This window comes from Sorex araneus, chromosome 1 (assembly GCF_027595985.1).
Source record: "Sorex araneus isolate mSorAra2 chromosome 1, mSorAra2.pri, whole genome shotgun sequence".
NCBI classification, from domain to species: domain Eukaryota; kingdom Metazoa; phylum Chordata; class Mammalia; order Eulipotyphla; family Soricidae; genus Sorex; species Sorex araneus.
Genome location: NC_073302.1, coordinates 9805840 through 9823728, shown reverse-complemented (window position 1 = coordinate 9823728; position 17889 = coordinate 9805840). Strand labels below are relative to the sequence as shown.

Genomic DNA, 17889 nt, shown 5'->3' with positions numbered 1-17889 from the left:
ATGAATAGAAGCAGCAATTCAAGCCAAAGCTAACGGACCTCACTCTCAAAAAGTATTGCTTGAACTTTCACATAAATAATAGAGGAAGTTCAGAGAGGGACATGTTCTAGAGGGAGTACAGAAGAAATTGATCACCACTGACCAAGCCCATTCAGAATACTTTTCACAAGCAGAGGAGAACTTCAAGGCCCCTTTTCCATACTACCACAGCAATATGAAGAAACAGCACAAATCCCCGCCACAAGGGGAGGACGAAGAAAAGAGTCTTGACGCATCAGTAGACCTTACCTACTAACTGGAGCTCTCCTATAAAGAATTCACAGGTGAAATCCTCAAGATGTTCAATCAACTCAATCGAAAGTTTGACAAGCTATTCGTCACATTAAAGGAGGACCTCACAGAAACGATACAACAGACAGCTGAGAAATTACAGGAAGAAATGAGAACAGAAAGAAAAAACCTACAGAAGGAAATGCCACAAGTAAAGGATTCTGTAGATGAATTAAAAAACTCAGTGGGTGTCCTTCAACAATACAATGACTGCAGCAGAGGACAGAATCAGTGAGCTTGAAGATCAGCTCCAGGCAGCCTATAGGCAACAACAATCAATGGGGAGAGACCTCAAAATAGCTCTAGGGAGAATTAGAGTCCTAGGGGATGAATTCAAGAGGAACAACATTAGAATCATTGGACTACCAGAAGGACAGGGAACCAAGCCCAATGAAACAGCCACAGTCAAAAAAATCATTGCTGAAAAGTTCCCAGAGCTGGACAATGCAGACATCCAGATTCAAGTAGACAGAAGGATACCAGCTAAAAGAGAACCTTACAGAAAAACTCCAAGACATATCATAGTTAGGATGATGGACATAAGAGATAGAGGCACATTACTGCAAGTCGCAAGGTCGAGGAAGGAAATCACATACAATGGAGTACCCCTTGTGTTCACAGCAGACCTATCGGAGGAAACCCTTCAAGCTCAAAGGCAGTGGTGGGATATAGTGAAAAAACTCAATGAAATGAATGCCTCACCAAGAATACTTTATCCGGCCAAACTATCATTCAAACTCGAAGGAATTATACACTATTTGGGGGATCCACAACAAATCAGGAACTTCATAGACTCTAAACCAAACCTAAAAGAAGGTCTAAAGGGGCTACGATAAGACAAGAAAAACCCCTACAAGCACAACAAACATTTACAGAAAGATGGCACAAAACCCTATGACAATAATCTCTCTCAATGTCAATGGTCTTATTTCACCAATTAAGAGACACAGACTGGCAAAATGGATTCAAAGACTCAACCCAACATTCTGCTGCCTGCAAGAAACACATCTGAATAGCCAAAACAAACACAGACTCAAAGTCAAAGGAATGGAAAACAATTCTGCAAGCGAACAACTCCCTCAAAAAAGCTGGGGTGGCTTTTCTAGTATCAGACAACATAGACTTCAGGTTGAAAAAGATTAGAAGGGATAGTGAAGGCCACATTTTATTAATCAAGGGATATGTACAGCAGGAAGAAATCACACTCCTAACCGTGTATGCACCCAATGAGTGGCCAGGTAAATACCTACAACAGCTTCTAACAGACCATAAGAAGGACATTGTGGGCAACACAATAGTAGTTGGAGACTTCAAGACTGCCCTGTCTCCTCTGCACAGATCAAGAAGATTAAAACTCACCAAGGAAATACTGGCTTTAGAGGAAGAAATAGAAAAGAGAGGTCTAATAGATCTATACAGGGCTCTATATCCAAAAAAAAAGGAATACACATTCTTTTCCAGTGCACATGGAACATTTTCCAGAATAGACCATGCGCTGGGCCACGGAACATACCTCAACAGAACCAACAAAATAGACATTGTACCAACTATTTTTTCAGACCATGATGCACTGAAAATAGAAGTTAATCATGGACAGATGCAGAATAATAAATCAAACACCTGGAAATTAAACAGCTCAATGTTGAACAATGAGTGGGTCAAGAAGGAAATCAAGGAGGGAATCAAAAGTTACCTGGAAACAAATGAGAATGAAGACACGAGCTACCAGAACCTGTGAGACACAGCTAAAGCCGTTTTAAGGAGAAAATTTATAGCTCTGCAAGCATATATAAGGAAGGAAGAAAGGGCCCGCAAAAAAACTTGACTTCACAGCTCAAGACCTTAGAAAAGAACCAACTAAAGGAGCCCAAGCGTGGCAGAAGGAAAGAGATAATAAAACTTAGAGCAGAAATTAACAACAGGGAAACCCAAAAGACAATTCGAAAGATCAATGAAACCAAGAGCCTATTCTTTGAGAAAATAAATAAGATTGATAAACCACTAGCAAGACTCACAAAGATAGAGAGAGAGAGAACACTTATAAGTCGAATCAGAAATGAAAAGGGGGACATCGCAACAGAAACCAATGAAATTCAAAAGATAATCAGAGACTACTTTGAAAATCTGTATGCCACGAAACAAGAGAACCTAGAAGAAATGGATAAATTCCTGGATTCCTATAATCTCCCAAGGCTGAACCACGAAGACCTGGAGTTAATGCATATTCCTATTAACGTCAAGGAAATTGAAACGGTAATCAAAAGTCTTCGCAAAAACAAAAGCTCAGGCCCAGACGGATTCACTAGCGAATTCTTCCAAACATTTAAAGAGGACCTATTGCCAGTTCTTCTCAAGCTTTTCCAGGAAATTGAAGAAACAGAAACTCTCCCAAACAGTTTCTATGAGGCTCCCATCTCCCTAATATCAAAAGCAAACAAGGACACCACAAAAAAAGAAAACTACAAGCCAATATCCCTGATGAACACAGATGCGAAGATTCTCAACAAAATGTTAGCAAACAGAATTCAACAACTCATCAAAAAGATCATACACCACGACCAAGTGGGATTCATCCTGGGGATGCAAGGATGGTTTAACATTCGGAAAACAATCAACATAATCCATCATATCAACAAAAGAAAAGATAAAAATCATATAATCATATCAATAGACGCAGAAAGCCTTTGACAAGATCCAGCACCCGTTTATGATGAAAACTCTCGCGAAAATGTGTATAGAAGGGACCTTCCTCAATATAATCAAAGCCATCTACCACAAGCCTACAGAAAGCATAATTCTCAATGGGGAATATCTAAGACCCCTCCCACTGAGAACAGGGACAAGACAAGGATGCCCACGCTCTCCTCTTCTGTTCAATATAGTACTGGAAGCTCTTGCAATTGCGATTAGGCAAGAAAAAGATATTAAGGGTATTTAGGTAGGAAAGGAAGAAATCTATCTCTCACTGTTCGCTGATGATATGATATTATACTTAGAAAACCCTAAAACCTCTACCAAGAAACTCCTAGAAACAATACACTCGTATAGTAAAGTGCAGGTTATAAAATCAATACCCAAAAGTCCATGGCTTTCTTATATGCAAATAGTGAGAGAGAAGAAAGCAACATAATAAAAGCTACCCCATTCACAATTGTGCCTCAAAAAATCAAATACCTCGGAATCAGCTTAACTAAGGAGGTAAAGGACTTGTACAACGAAAACTACAAAACGCTACTTTAGGAAATAAAAGAAGACACGAGGAAATGGAAAAATATCCCCTGCTCATGGATTGGAAGAATTAATATTGTCAAAATGGCAATTCTCCCCAAAGCATTGTAGTAATTCAATGCGATCCCTATAGGGATACCCTTGTCATTCTTCAAAGAAATGGAGCAAGCGCTCCTGAAATTCATATGGAACAATAAGCCCCCACAAATAGCTAAAGCAGTTCTTGGGGAAAAGAAAATGGGAGGAATCAACCTCCCCAACTTCCAACTCTACTACAAAGTGGTAGTCATTAAAACAGCTTGGTACTGGAACAAAGGCAGAGCAGCAGACCAATGGAACAGGGTTGAATACTCTGACACATCCCCCCAAGTATATGACCATCTAATCTTTGATAAGGGAGCAAGTGATGTGAAGTGGAGCAAGGAAAGCATGTTTAACAAATTGTGCTGGCAAAACTGGACAGCTACATGCAAAAAAATGGGCCTAGACCTCCACCTATCACCTTGTACGATAGTCAGATCAAAATGCATTAAAGACCTCAACATCAGACCACAAACCATAAGGTACATTGAGGACAAGGTCGGCAAAACCCTCCACAACATTGAAGCCAAAGGTATCTTCAAAGCTGACACGTCACTGGCCAAGCAGGTCAAAACGGAGATAAATAAATGGGACTATCTCAAACTAAGAAGCTTCTGTACCTCAAGAGAAACAGTGACCAAAGTACAAAGACAATCTACAGAATGGGAAAGGATATTTACGCAGTACCCACCCGATAAGGGGTTGATATCAAGGATATAAAATGCACTGGTTGAACTGCACAAGAAGAAAACTGCCAACCCGATCAAAAAATGGGGTGATAAAATGAACAGAAATTTTCCCAAAGAAGAAATCCAAATGGCTCAGAGGCACATGAGAAAATGTTCAACATCACTAATCATCAGGGAGATGCAGATCAAAACAACCATGAGATATCATCTCACACCACAGAGACTGGCCCACATCTCCAAAAACAAAAACAACCGGTGTTGGCGTGGATGTGGGGAGAAAGGGACTCTTCTTCACTGCTGGTGGGAATGCCGACTGGTTCAGCCCTTTGGAAAAAAGTATGGACGGTTCTCAAAAAATTAGAAATTGAACTTCCATTTGACCCATCAATACCACTCTTGGGAATATATCCCGAAGAGGCAAAAAGGTATAGTACAGATGGCATCTGCATTTCTATGTTCATTCTTTACAATAGCCAGAATCTGGAAAAAACCAAAGTGCCCCAAAACTGATGACTGGTTAAAGAAACTCTGGTACGTATACACAATGGAATACTATGTAGTTGTCAGAAAATATGAAATCATGAAATTTGCTTATGAATGGATCAACATGGAAATTATCATGTTGAGTGAAATGAGTCAAAAAGAAAGAGACAAACATAGAAATATTGCACTCATATGTGGAATATAATGTAATTGAGAAGTGCAAGTTTGCAATGATGCAATTTCTGGCAGATATTTCCCTGGATTTAGTTACTAAAATACTAAAATACAGAAACCTAAAACCTGAGGCCACTAGGTGCGGTCACTCGACCTCATACCTCTCCATTCTCAGCAATGGAAAACAAATTTCCAAATGCTTCCTTTTCAGCAGGTCTGACTTTAGGGGGGAGACTCTCCAAACTATAATAGTGAGTTTTGTTGAAATATTGAATGCAATCAAAGTGAAAGTAAAGTGAAATTCATCAGTTACACAGGCAAGGGGGGGTAGCGGGGTGCTAGGGGTGTGGGGGACTGGGTGGAGCTATACTGTGATTCATGGTGGTGGAATATGTGCACTGGTGAAAGGATGGATGTTCGAGCATTGTATAGATGAGACTTAAACCTAAAAACTTTGTAACTTTCCACATGGTGACTCAATAAAAAATTTTAAAAAAATTTTGGATTCTTAGTACTACTGATGGGTTGAAGCGATAACACAGCTGGGGCGGTATTTATCTTGCACGTGGCGGACTGGGGTTTGATTCCTCCCTCCTCTCGGAGAGTCTGGCAAGCTACCGAGAGTATTTTGCCCTCATGGCAGAGCCTGGCAAGCTACCCGTGACGAATTAGATATGCCAAAATCAGTAACAACCAGTCTCACACTGGAGGCGTTACTGGTGCCCACTCGCATAAACTGATGAGCAACAGGATGACAGTGACAGTAACAGACTACTGTTAACAAGATGTATATCTTAGAGAAAAACAGTATAAACCATTGTGCTATTATGTTACCAGTAGAAATTGAAATATAAATGAAAGAACGAAACGTGTATACTCTTTTGAAATAGTGTCGCATAAGATTTTAAAGCAAGAGTACACATTTTTCTCGAGTAAACCTGGAAAATTCTGAAGAACAAATGTTATGTTGAGACAGGAAAAAATTTCAATAAATTTAATAAAAATAAATTAATATCAATATTTAAGAATAATTGTACAAAACTCAAAATTAATCAGAGAAATGCTTAACGAGATCAGAAATATATGGAGATTAAGCAACATGGTCCTGAACAATAACTGGATTAATAAAAAAAAGGAAAAATGAGAAAAACCTGGAGACACAGCAAATGAACATAATGAGCTTCCTAAACTTTTGGGATGCAGTAAAGCTGAAAGTATGAGGTCCTTCCTCAGAAAAAAACTAAAACCATAAATAAATAACCTAGCTTTATATTTTAAGAATTTCTTTAAATCAAAGCAAAACTCAACATTATAAAATAAAGATTTTTTAAAAACCCAATACAGGAAGTTTATTAAGAGATGGTTCTTTGAAATGACAAGTAAATTGACAAGTCTTTAGCAATAGTCAAAAAAAGAAGAGCACCTCCATCCAAAGGGGTCTAGGAGGGGGCTTGAGGGTCTGGAGCAGACGTTTCTTATGGAGGAGGTTCATGTACACTTTCTAGCACTGCACATGCTCCAGGAACTTACAGGAATTAATCCAGGAGTATTTTCTAGGTATCACCACTTGTGCATCAATCCCCCAAAATAAATAATAGGAGATTAGCCACTGGCAGTATAAAAGTTGATGTCCTGTAAGTCCTTATAGCTCAGTTCCCTTATGCACTTGGTCCTACGTTTCTGTCCAATACCAGCTCATCAGATTGCTGATATCTTGCATTTTATTAACTTCGATTCTCCCGTTTCCTGATGAAATAGAAATGTTCCTTAGCTTCAAATGTCCACAGTTCTGACTTGTGTAGCGTTGAGATAATGAAAAATCTTCTCATTCATTGAATATGGAGAATTTCCACGAATATGCTCATCATGATGCCTCACAGGAGGTTGTGAAACGATTAAATGTTTATATGTTCTTTGTGTTGATACTCCGGGAACACTTAAACATCCAACAATTTTGGTCATCTTAACAATCTCTTTAAATTCTCGCTTCTCATTCAGTATTCATATATAAGAAAGCCAAGGATTTTGGGGTGTTGATTTTGTAGCCTGCCACTTTACTACATGGACCTATTGTTTCTTGGAGCTTTTCTGTTGAGTCTTTAGGCTTTTCTAAGTATAGTATCAAATTCCCTGCAAATAGTGATAAATTGACCTCTTCCTTTCCTTCTGTATACCCTTGATATCTTTTTCTTGTCTTGAACAACTTTTTTTGAATTCCTATTATCCTATTATTTTTCACTTGTCTTTTAAAATTAATTTTAGATTATCATTTCCAGACTTGGGTATTTGAATAACCTACCTGTGCCTACATATGAAAGAAAAAACTTTCATATTTATAAGTTCTCTCTTTACCTGGCTGAACAATTAAAAAATGGTGAAAGAAGGGACACCTTTGGCAGGTATCAATATTGAGACGACAGGTATGCTCGTATACACTAAAAGAATCTTGAATAGACTAAAAGAACGTGACCTCATTTGAACCCAACTAAAATTTTCAGGATTGTACTAATCTGTGATAAGGTATGAGAGGGAAGAATAAGTTGCTAATCTTCTGTGCTATTAGGAAATTATTTTTGGAGAGGGAGGGTCCAAGAGTCATATGCAAATGATCTCTCTGCAGTAAGTCTGAAAGTGGCCCAATCCGACCTCCAACATGTGGGATATGTATCACTATATGTTAGGATTAGAGGAAGCCTGTTAGATACAAAGGACTGATTTTCTGAATATTTGTATCTCATAACTATGTCTATTTGTAGAGATACTTAGATCTTTATTAAGGAAGTAGGAGTATGTAACTGAGGGTGATAGGAACCAGTTGTCTGAGCGATTCAGTCACTCCCATTGTGTAGCAATATCAAGGATTCTATATGCATTATTCTTTTGTTGGAATATACAAAGTGATAACAACAGTGAGCATGTGTTATGCATCTGAGTCCTTAAGCATGATTGACTTCATTGATACTTAATGAAAGCTTCATGATGATTGAGTTTTTACACTCTGAATTTTATAACTGCTGAATCAAAGGATGGGGGAAGTTACTTTACTTATGTAGCGTCAACAGTGAATGAATGTTGGATCCTGCATCCAGCCCTGGCTACCAACCCATTGGCTGGTGTTGGAGCAGCTCAGCGATTTCTGTTTTGGCCTGAATTGAGCAGGCAGGGAACAGCCAAGATGCCCCTGATACCTGGGACCTTCTCTCAGGTGGCCCAAGCAGCTCAGTTCCTCCAGCCTCTGCTCGGGCTATTCCCCAAGGTCTGATTGGACTGGAGGCAATTACTCTACTTTCTTTTCTTAACCAGGAGCTTAGGGAGATTGGCTTGCTCTTCTCCATAAGATCTATAAAGTGGTGCTCTTCTTAACGTTCTGGGTATCAGAACAGAAAGTTCAGGAGGTGAGGGGCTTATGGATGCTTCTTTCTACTCTTTTTATGCTGATGTCTATGATAGCAGGTGGTGAGTCAGAAACTGGATGGGAAGGTACCTGAGCTACTCATGAGTGCTGAGAACAGAGTGAGGAGTGAGGTGTGAGTTCCAGGACAGCAATATGTGTCTCTGTGTGTTTCGAAATATGTGTGATTTGCGTATGAGTCTATGTGTTGATTCCTGTTGGTGTGATGTCAATATTTGCATGTTTCTTCAAAAATTGTGTTGGATGTGTGTGATATATCTCTTTATATACAAAAGAAAATGGAGAAAAACACAAGGAGATAAGACGGGACATGGATGTAGACTGTGGAAGATGCCTGCTATACATGATTTGATTCTTTCCTCTCATTGGTCAGACAACACAGAGACAAATAAATTTCCATTAAGTACATGAAGAGCAGTACTGAGTGTGATTTGGGATGTGTGGTTAAAACCTGCTCTGTTCTCCTTCAGTGACTTACATATTGTCCTCTGTGTGCAGATCTAATATTTAAATATGAGACTGTAATGTCTCATCAAACAAATTTGTTTCCAGCTACAGAGGGCAGTTTTCTAAATTTGCCAAAAACAAACATTAGAAAAAGGCTCAAAACACTTAGTAATATGAGATCTTGAATATTGACTTATTGAGTTTTCATTTATTATACTCTTTGTATTTGCTCATGTCTTTGTCAGAGTATCGGTGGTGTAAGTGAATGACTAGGAAGCACCTATCTCACCAATGCATATCTAATGGACTGTCAATAGTGATTACATTACTGCACTGATTAAATATGTTCATGTGAGTTTCCACCTCTAGGAATGTATCACATAATGCCTACTGTGCCAGTGCCACAATAGGTAATATTAGGATATTCTCTGAAGGCTGAGACTTACATATCTGTATCTGAAATAATTTCCAGTTTTAAAGGGTAAATATTTGATCACAATACAATATCACAACTTCAAATGAAAAATGTACACAAGTTATTTAGTATCATGCCTGGCATACATTAAGTTCTCAAAGAAGATGAAGTATAACCTTTATCTCTCCCCAACTGTTGAAGTGTTATTCTCATCAAGATTCTGATTTCTGCAATGTCTGAGTAATCATAGGTTAAAAAAGCTAAGGAATTTAAGAAAACTCCTATACAGGCCCTTCTCACAATCTTGGACACAGCGTGACATTTCCAGCTCATGCTGAGCTGTCTTCTGAGATCTTGCCTGCATAGAATCTCCCACAATGGTCTGCTAATTTTCTTCTAGTTTCTTCCAGGGAGGACATACACAGAACATGTCCATGAGCATCCTGGCCTTGATGGAAGGCTCAAGTCACTGTCATTCCAGGTGGACACGAATCAAAATAGTCAGTGTCCCTAAGTAATATAATGGTTCCTAGTGGACTTGTCCATCTCTCTTATACCAGAATACAAAGGTCAGTATGGTTCATTCTTGGCAGTATTTGTTTGGCAATTCTAACCTCAATCTTAGAGCTTCTAAGGAATATTGAGTTTGAAGTCTACCATTAGAGAGCTTTGGTCAAAGGTTTTTCCACTTATGTCTAAATTATCAGGTTGTTCATATCTTTGAAATAATGCTGTCATATATACCATTTAAGTTGCCTTATATATCATAAAGCACCAAATAAATATTTATTTAAAATTAAAATGTTCAAAACACTGGGGATTATATGATTTATAAATATCATAAATTTAGAAGTAAAGTGATATTATAAAACATATCTGGTTACCATAACAAAAAGAATTATGAGGATTATATACAGTGTATAGAAGATGTATTATTTCTAAATAATATATTTTCATCTATTTTACTTATGAATGATGTAACTTTGCAAATTGAGATAACATATCTACTGTCCCCAGTTATTAAAATGGATTAAATGCTTCTTTTTTATGCTCTGCTGAGGTTTTACAAATAAAATTGGACATAAACTATGCACAAAACAGTAACTACAAGTCTCACAATGGAAATGTTAGTGGTGCCTCCTCGAGCAAATAATGAACAAGGGATAACAGTGATAAGTAATATAAATCCCTTGGAATGATGTGTGCATAGTGTCTATAAAGGATCAATATCTGCCACTATTATTAATGTTAATAATAATTTTTGGTAAAAAAATACTGCCTAGATATCTATGACGAGGGAGGATCAAATAATTTTCAGGGTAGTAATTCTCTCCCAATGTAGTTTCACGTAATATTAAAGGTAAATGTTGAAAGTTATCTCCTGATGTTCAGGTATTTTGCTTTGTTTTACTTTGTGACACATCCTTCTGTACCTGGGCTTACTCCAGGCAGTGTTCAGAGAGCCATCTGAGGTACTGGTATTGAACATCAGTATGATATTCATGCTACCTCTCTGAATGTCCATATCTTTATGTTGTCACTGTCATGGCCCTGCAATCCTGTTGCTCATGGATTTGCTCGAGTTGGAGCTGGTAACATCTCCATTGTGAGAAATGTTGTTACTGGTTTTGGAATATGGAATGTTGTGCAGGGGGAGACACTCTCGGTAGCATGCCGGGCTATCCAAAAGGCGTGGAGGAATCTAACCCTGGTGGGCCCCGTGCTAAGGAAACACCATACCCGCTGTGCTATCGCTCCATCCCACCTTTACGTTATCATAGAAATTACTAAGATTTCCAGGCATGACACAAGGTAAACGCTCATTCAACACTGAGACCGTGTTATTCCTAGAGAGCTTTATGTAGTACATGGGACACAAAGATATAGTTTGATGCTTTTTTTTCTGAGAAAAAGAAAATTTTCCTCCTGTTTAAGAAGGAAATCTGTTTGTCATAGTGAAGTGATGTATCAATGGCATCTGAATGGTACAGGCTCTGGTTTTTGCATCCTCTGGTTTGAGAAATAGACAGGAGACTTGTTTCAATGTAACACTTTCATATAAATATGGCATTATTGTAAGGTTATGGCTATAAAAGTTATAGAGTTTTCTCTTCATTTCATTCCCAGCGGAAACATGAGCAGCATGAAAAGAGGTAATAGGACCACTGTGTCTGAATTTCTGCTTCTGGGACTCCCTATACCTCCAGAACATCAGGGTTTGTTCTTCACCTTATTCCTGGTCATGTACCTGGCCACGGTGCTGGGGAACCTGCTCATCACCTGCTCATCTGGATGGACTCTCGTCTCCACACCCCCTTGTACTTCTTCCTCAGCCACTTGGCTCTTACTGACATATGCTACTCATCTGTCACTGTGCCCAAAATGTTGATGGACATGCAGAGCATCCATAAGTCCATCCCCTATGCAGGGTGCGTGTCACAGATGTATTTTTACATATGGTTTGCTTCTGTCGACATCTTTCTTCTTACATTGATGGCCTATGACAGGTATGTGGCCATTTGTCACCCACTTCACTATGCCACTATCATGAGGCAAGAGAAATGTGTCTCCTTAGTTTCTGCATCCTGGATCTACTGTTCTCTCCGCTCTCTGTTGCACATCCTCCTCTTCATTCGAGTTTCCTTTTGTGATGACATTACCATCCCCCATTTCTTCTGTGAAATCCCAGTTCTCTTGAAGATGAGCTGTTCAGATGTCTCAGTTAATGAATGGCTTATCTTCATTGAGACTGGAATAATTGTTTTCCTGCCTTTTGCCACTATTGTAGGCTCTTATATTTGGATATGGGCCTCTGTGCTGAAGGATCCTTCTGTTAAGAGATTCTTCAAAGTCCTTTCCACCTGTGGTTCCCATCTCCTTGTGGTGTCTTTATTCTATGGTACAATTGCAGAAGTGTATTTTTTCTCCTCACCATCCATCTCCAGTAATAAAGACATAGCTGCTTCTGTGATGTATATGATAGTCACCCCCATGCTGAACCCTTTCATCTACAGCCTGAGAAACAGAGATATAAAACAGACCCTAAAATTATTTGTTAACAGAATGAAGTCTTGTAGCTCCAATAACTTAATATGAATGCGTTTTCAAATATATATTATTAAAAACATGGAAGCTATTGTACATGGTATCGCTGGCTTCTGAGTGTTCTGATGAAACTGTCTTCACCCACATGTCAGAGTGGTTGGGATTCTCAGTCACATTCTTCTGACATTTCTCAGACAGATTTCACTGACTGGGGGGATTTTCATAGCAATGATTATAGTTCATGGTGCCGTATTTCAGCTTGTTGAGTTTAGAAATGGGAAAGAGTTAAAGATGATAACTGGCAGGAATGAAAAAGAAGTTACTTTAACCTATATAAAATGTGTTGTTCTAGTCTTGGAATATTAGTGGTAAAAAGGATGACATGTCCAGGAATATATTCACTCATGGGTGAGGCTCCACCTGAGCGTGTGGAGAGCTGCCTGAGCTGCTGAGGCTTGGTGCTTTGGGCTCCTTTGACGCCCGGGTAACTAAGAAACAGAGTAGAGTTTCCAAGCGACGTGGGTGACTCAAGAAATTGAGGATGTTTTTTGGAGAATGTTATTTGGAGGCACAAATAGTAAAATACATTCCCATCAACTCCTGCAATTGAGATACCACTAAAGAAGAAAAAGACAGTCTTGCCCTCCAGGGCACTAGAGGGAAAAAACATTTTATTTCTTAATTTTTTTGTTACAGCACCATGATATACAATTATTCGTAGTTGCGTTTTAGACATATTATGTTCCCGCCCTAACCCCATCACCAGTGTCTCTGCCCTTCCCCAGGTTTCCCTCCATTTACCTCCCACACCTGCACCCTGCCACCTTGAAAGGCACACTTTCAAGTGTGTACGTTGCAGTTTGGATCTCTTATTTTCAGAGTTGTTGGCTATATGATACGCTCTTCATTTTTTTGAAGAGTGGCCCCTTGGCCTTTTGCTGATTCCTATTGCTTCCCGTGGCGACCCACTCCCCTCTTGGCAATACTTAGCTCTTCTTAGCATCAGCACAGCCATTTTGGAAAGAAGCAGCTCTAACCGGCGCTCAGATGAACCTGCCTCCCTCTGCCAAACCATCAGTTGGACCAGACACTCTTTATGGGAATCAGCTGAAAAGGCAGAATTACCCTGCATGAAGTCAGTGGAGATATCTACAGAACTGAGTAAGGAAAAGTGTCACCAGGATGTTGTATGAGATGGTCAGGAAACCCCCTTGTCCTCTTAGAGCATAAAAGGACCCTGGAAACAGGGGAAGGGTCCCTCCTACTGGAGGGCGTGGCCCACATGGGTCAGCTTTCTCAGCCCTCTCAGCTGTTTCAGCTTCTGAACTCAATGCTTCTTCGACGTGTGACGAATAAACTTTATACCGCAAAGCTTATTGTTTTGTGTGTTCTCTCTGATCCAGAACCCTAACACTTCCCATCTAGCTCTACTCTTTAGTTCTTTTGACTTTGTTTCTTAAGTGAAAGAATTTATTGCACCCCAGAGTGCAAGGAAGTAGGAACAATGCTCAATCTAGGTATTATGTATATGGGCAGAAGGAAGAACTTAAAATTTCTGTCTTGCCTATTTCCTAAAGAACCATGGAAGGTGGATCTGGGATAAACAAGCTGGGAACCTTGAGGCCATTACATCACCTAGCTATCTACCTGTTGATCAGTAGTCATTTTTTCCATTTCTTCTTAAGACAGAGATCATATTTAACAGGTCTTAGGTGTGGGGGTTCTTTTGAAGAAAAGCGGCAAACAGAAAAAAAAGTACAGAGCTCTCAGAATCTGTGTTGCAAACCATAATGCCCCAAAGTAGAGAGAGAGTCTGGGGGAAAATGTCTTCCATAGAGGCTGGGAGTGAGTCGAGATGGGGATATACTGGGGACAATTGTGGTGGAAGATGTGCACTGTGCAGGGATGGGTGTGCAATCATTGTATGACTGAAACTCGAACATGAAATCTTTGTAACTGTACCTCATGGTGATCCAACAAAAAAAAGTGAATTAAAAAAAGGAAAGTAGAGAGTTAAGAAACATTTTAGTTATTCCTGCATACAAAACATTTAGCCCATTTACTGCTTCAGCAATGCAGTTTCTATTAAAACAGGGTGTGAGAGCTATTATCATTGATCTATTCTCTCTGAGAGGCACAGGCCTTAGGATCTTTAGGATCATAGGTGGTGGAAACACCCCTTAAGGGTTTTTCCTTAAGGTTTTATGTTTCATCTTTCATGGTTTCACGTCTGAAGCAAATCAATTTGACACACTCAATCCCTGTCCAGTGGGGTCATTTGCAGGGAATGAGACAGACAAACACACAGGGGCTGTCCATGCCTTAGGTCGCCTGGGCAGCCCAGAGTGCTCTCATGTCCTTTATTCAGTACAATATCTCTCACTTTTCCATCCCTTGGGCAAAGCTGTTGTTGAAAGAGACAAAAAATGACAGTTGCTATGCATATCAATATCAATTAGTACAAGTACATGAAGATCAGAGGCCGGGTTATTTTACTTAGCGATAGAAGGCATCCTTACAATGTGAAGTCCTAACAGCTTCCTATTCCATTTTTGTCCATGATGTCACTGCATCTCAAGGACACTAAATAGTCTTATTCTATACTTTCCTGGTACATTTCATGAGGCTTTTCCTTTATTCTATTCTTTCCTCTTTTTATTATTCTTTCCTGGGTGCATGTTTGCAACCTATTTGCAGTCTAATAGCTAAAGGATCTTGTCTAACAGGGGTCTCTCCCATCCTTGGGGGTTTTTGTTAGGGGAATGAATTCCCATAGTTTGATCAAGTCCATGTAAACGGTGGATGGGGAAACAGATTGCTCTTCCTTTGTCGGGGACCGGGACCCTGGGAAAAGGAGAACTTCGCCATTTCCCCAGACAGGGAGTGCCCACCAAGATATTGTATTATGAAACAGACATCCCATACCAAGGGCGAGACCCACAAAGATGACAGACATATCATGTTCCAGTCTGCTGATCCCCCTTACGCAAATGCCCCACGAATGCCCCGCGTGATCCACCCTGGCCCCCTCGCAAAAGCCTTGCCCCTCAGCCTATATATTCTGTGTACTTTCCTTCAATAAACGAGACCTTGACAACAGTTCCTTGCTTGGTCTTCCTCTTCTTTCTCGCCCTTGCTATTTCAGGTAGCGCCTCTTCAGACCCTGGAATAACTTGGTCCCGCGGGACGGGACAAGTGGCGCCCTCAACAGGGACCTGAAGCACGGCCAACTCCCGGACGGCGCCAGCAACGGAGAAGGCCCCCGAAGGATCAGTGCTGCCTGAGCGACCTTCAGAGGCGGGGGAACATAAAAGGTATACCTATTCATATGCCGTCCCATTCAGCATGGGCCATTCATTATTTGAGGAACAGAGCTTTATTAAGGAGCTCAAAAATTCATTCAGGGAAAGAGGAGTACGGGTTAAGAAAAAAAGATTTGGTAAAATTTTTTAGTTATATTGATGCTCATTAATATAAGGACGAAACGGTCACTGGCGGAAAGGCTTGAATTCCCTTGTCTTGTGTGTGTGTGTGTATGTGTATGTGTGTGTGTGAGTGATTGTGCAGTCTTGGACGTCCTCGTCCTTGTACTGAGTCTGTGGCTCTACGACTTGGCATCTTTAAGATCCCTTTAAGGTTACGGTGTCCGATTGGGTTGTCTGCGATTCCACGAGGAACATATGGTCTAGGGTGGTGCTGTTTTAGACACTGGCTGCAAGTCACCTCTCAGGCTGATCCACTATGGCTAAGTTCCTCACCGGCCAGACATGCATCTGTGTGGTTTGTTATGAGTGTCCCCGCCCCCCCCCTTCTTGTTCATTTCCGTCGAGTTAGAGAAACAGCCTACCAGTGACCCTTTCCTTTCTGTGTTCTCATTTCTGTCGAGTTGGCAGAAACAGCCTCCCAGTGAAGACAGTCACTGGTGGAAGGTTGAATCCCTTTGTCCTGTGTTTTCATTTCTGAGTCCCCAAGTCTGATAAGAAGATACTAGTTCCCCGCCTCAGAACTAGTCTTGACTAAGAAAGAAAAATGCTAGCATCTGACCACCTTAGGTTTCAACAATTTTGAAGAGGTTTTGCCGGCTTATATCAACAAAAGCGCTTTCTTGACCCATTTTTAATAAGCAGGAAACTGGCTGGTCAGGCAGGGAAACGGGGAGCAATATTCCCAATTGGCCGACAGGGCTTAACTTTGCCCTGGGGACTGCTCCTTCCTTTCTCAGTCTGTCAGTTTTCTCCCTGTCGTTTCTGAAGGGTCAGATCGAAAGATCAACTATAGACATGCGCACATGTACGTGTGATGTTTTTAGTGAACTAATTTTTAGTGAATTTATTGTCTGTCTGTCTGTGGAACACTCGAGTGTTAGAGCTAGTTTGAAGTCAGTAATTCTTAGACCTGGGCAAACAAAATCTAGGGAGATCAGAGTGATATGAAGCCCAGAAATTTAAAAGATCTAGGTATCTTTGGAACTTCTTAGATCAGGTTTAAACAAAGATTTCTAATTAGAATGTGGTGCCTACAACGAAATTGAAAGTTTTAATCTAAATTTCTTATTGGAAGAACATTAAGAGTTATTAACAATTGAAATTCTTTTGAATTCCAGTATCTGTACTATCTAGAAAAAGCTACAGAACTAGAGCCAGAAAACTAAAAAGTGAAATAAGAATTCAGAAAGTGCAAGGCCTTATCTTACAAGCCTCAGCCAATTTTAATGAGGAATTTAGCTGTTTTTCAAGCAACAAAGGTACAGAAACCCTCAAAATAAACAAAGTTTTCTTATGTTTCCATAAACTGACAGTTCAAATTTTTTTCTATGCTATTATCAAAGTTTGGTTAAAATATGTATATGTATGTATATGTGTATGTATGTGTATATATGTATGTGTATGTATGTGTGTATATATATATATATATATATATATATATATACCCAAAAGGCTCTTTTCTGTGTTTGAAAGCATGTTTGTATTGTAGAATTGTTAAAGTTAGAAAGCTCATGATTTGAACTAAAGTACAAAAACTATCAAAATTAAGTCAAAGTTTTGCCGTGTTTCACAAAAATTGATGGTCCAAAGGTCTTATGCTATTATACCAATGTATATATTTGTATCTGCACTGGATTAGAATTATTTGACCTAGAGAATCTTGTGAGTTGAAATAATTGTGATCTATGAAAACAGTTTCAAAGAGTAATGCTTCAGTTTAAAATATTATTTTCTAGAGTTGCAAAATTGGTTGAAAAACTTATTGTTTTATTTGATCTCCAAGACTTCTGGTAACAAAAATTTTTAAAACTACTTAGCTTAGGGTTGTAAGGGGTTAATCTCAGATGTCAGCTTGGGAGTTTTTAAAGATTTTCCCTGGATCCACCCATTCCCCTGCACTCCAGGCTGACAAAATCTTTTGGAAATCTGATAAACCCATCTGGATTGATCAGTGGTCCATGCCCCTAGAAAAGGTCAAGGCAGCCTGTGAGCTGGTGCAGGAGCAATTATGCTTAGGCCACCTTGAACCCTCTACTTCCCCTTGGAATACCCCCATATTTGTGATCAAAAAGAAAAATGGGACTTGGAGGTTGTTGCAAG

At 39.7% G+C, this 17889-nt stretch overlaps 1 protein-coding gene across 1 annotated transcript; it reads left to right on the top strand.

Moving 5' to 3' along the window:
• Positions 1-11393: 11393 nt before the first annotated feature.
• LOC129401805 (olfactory receptor 1J4-like) lies at positions 11394-12355 on the top strand. Its single transcript, XM_055124696.1, is given in 2 exon segments — positions 11394-11535; positions 11538-12355. Coding segments are annotated over 2 exon segments (960 nt in total).
• Positions 12356-17889: the final 5534 nt, after the last annotated feature.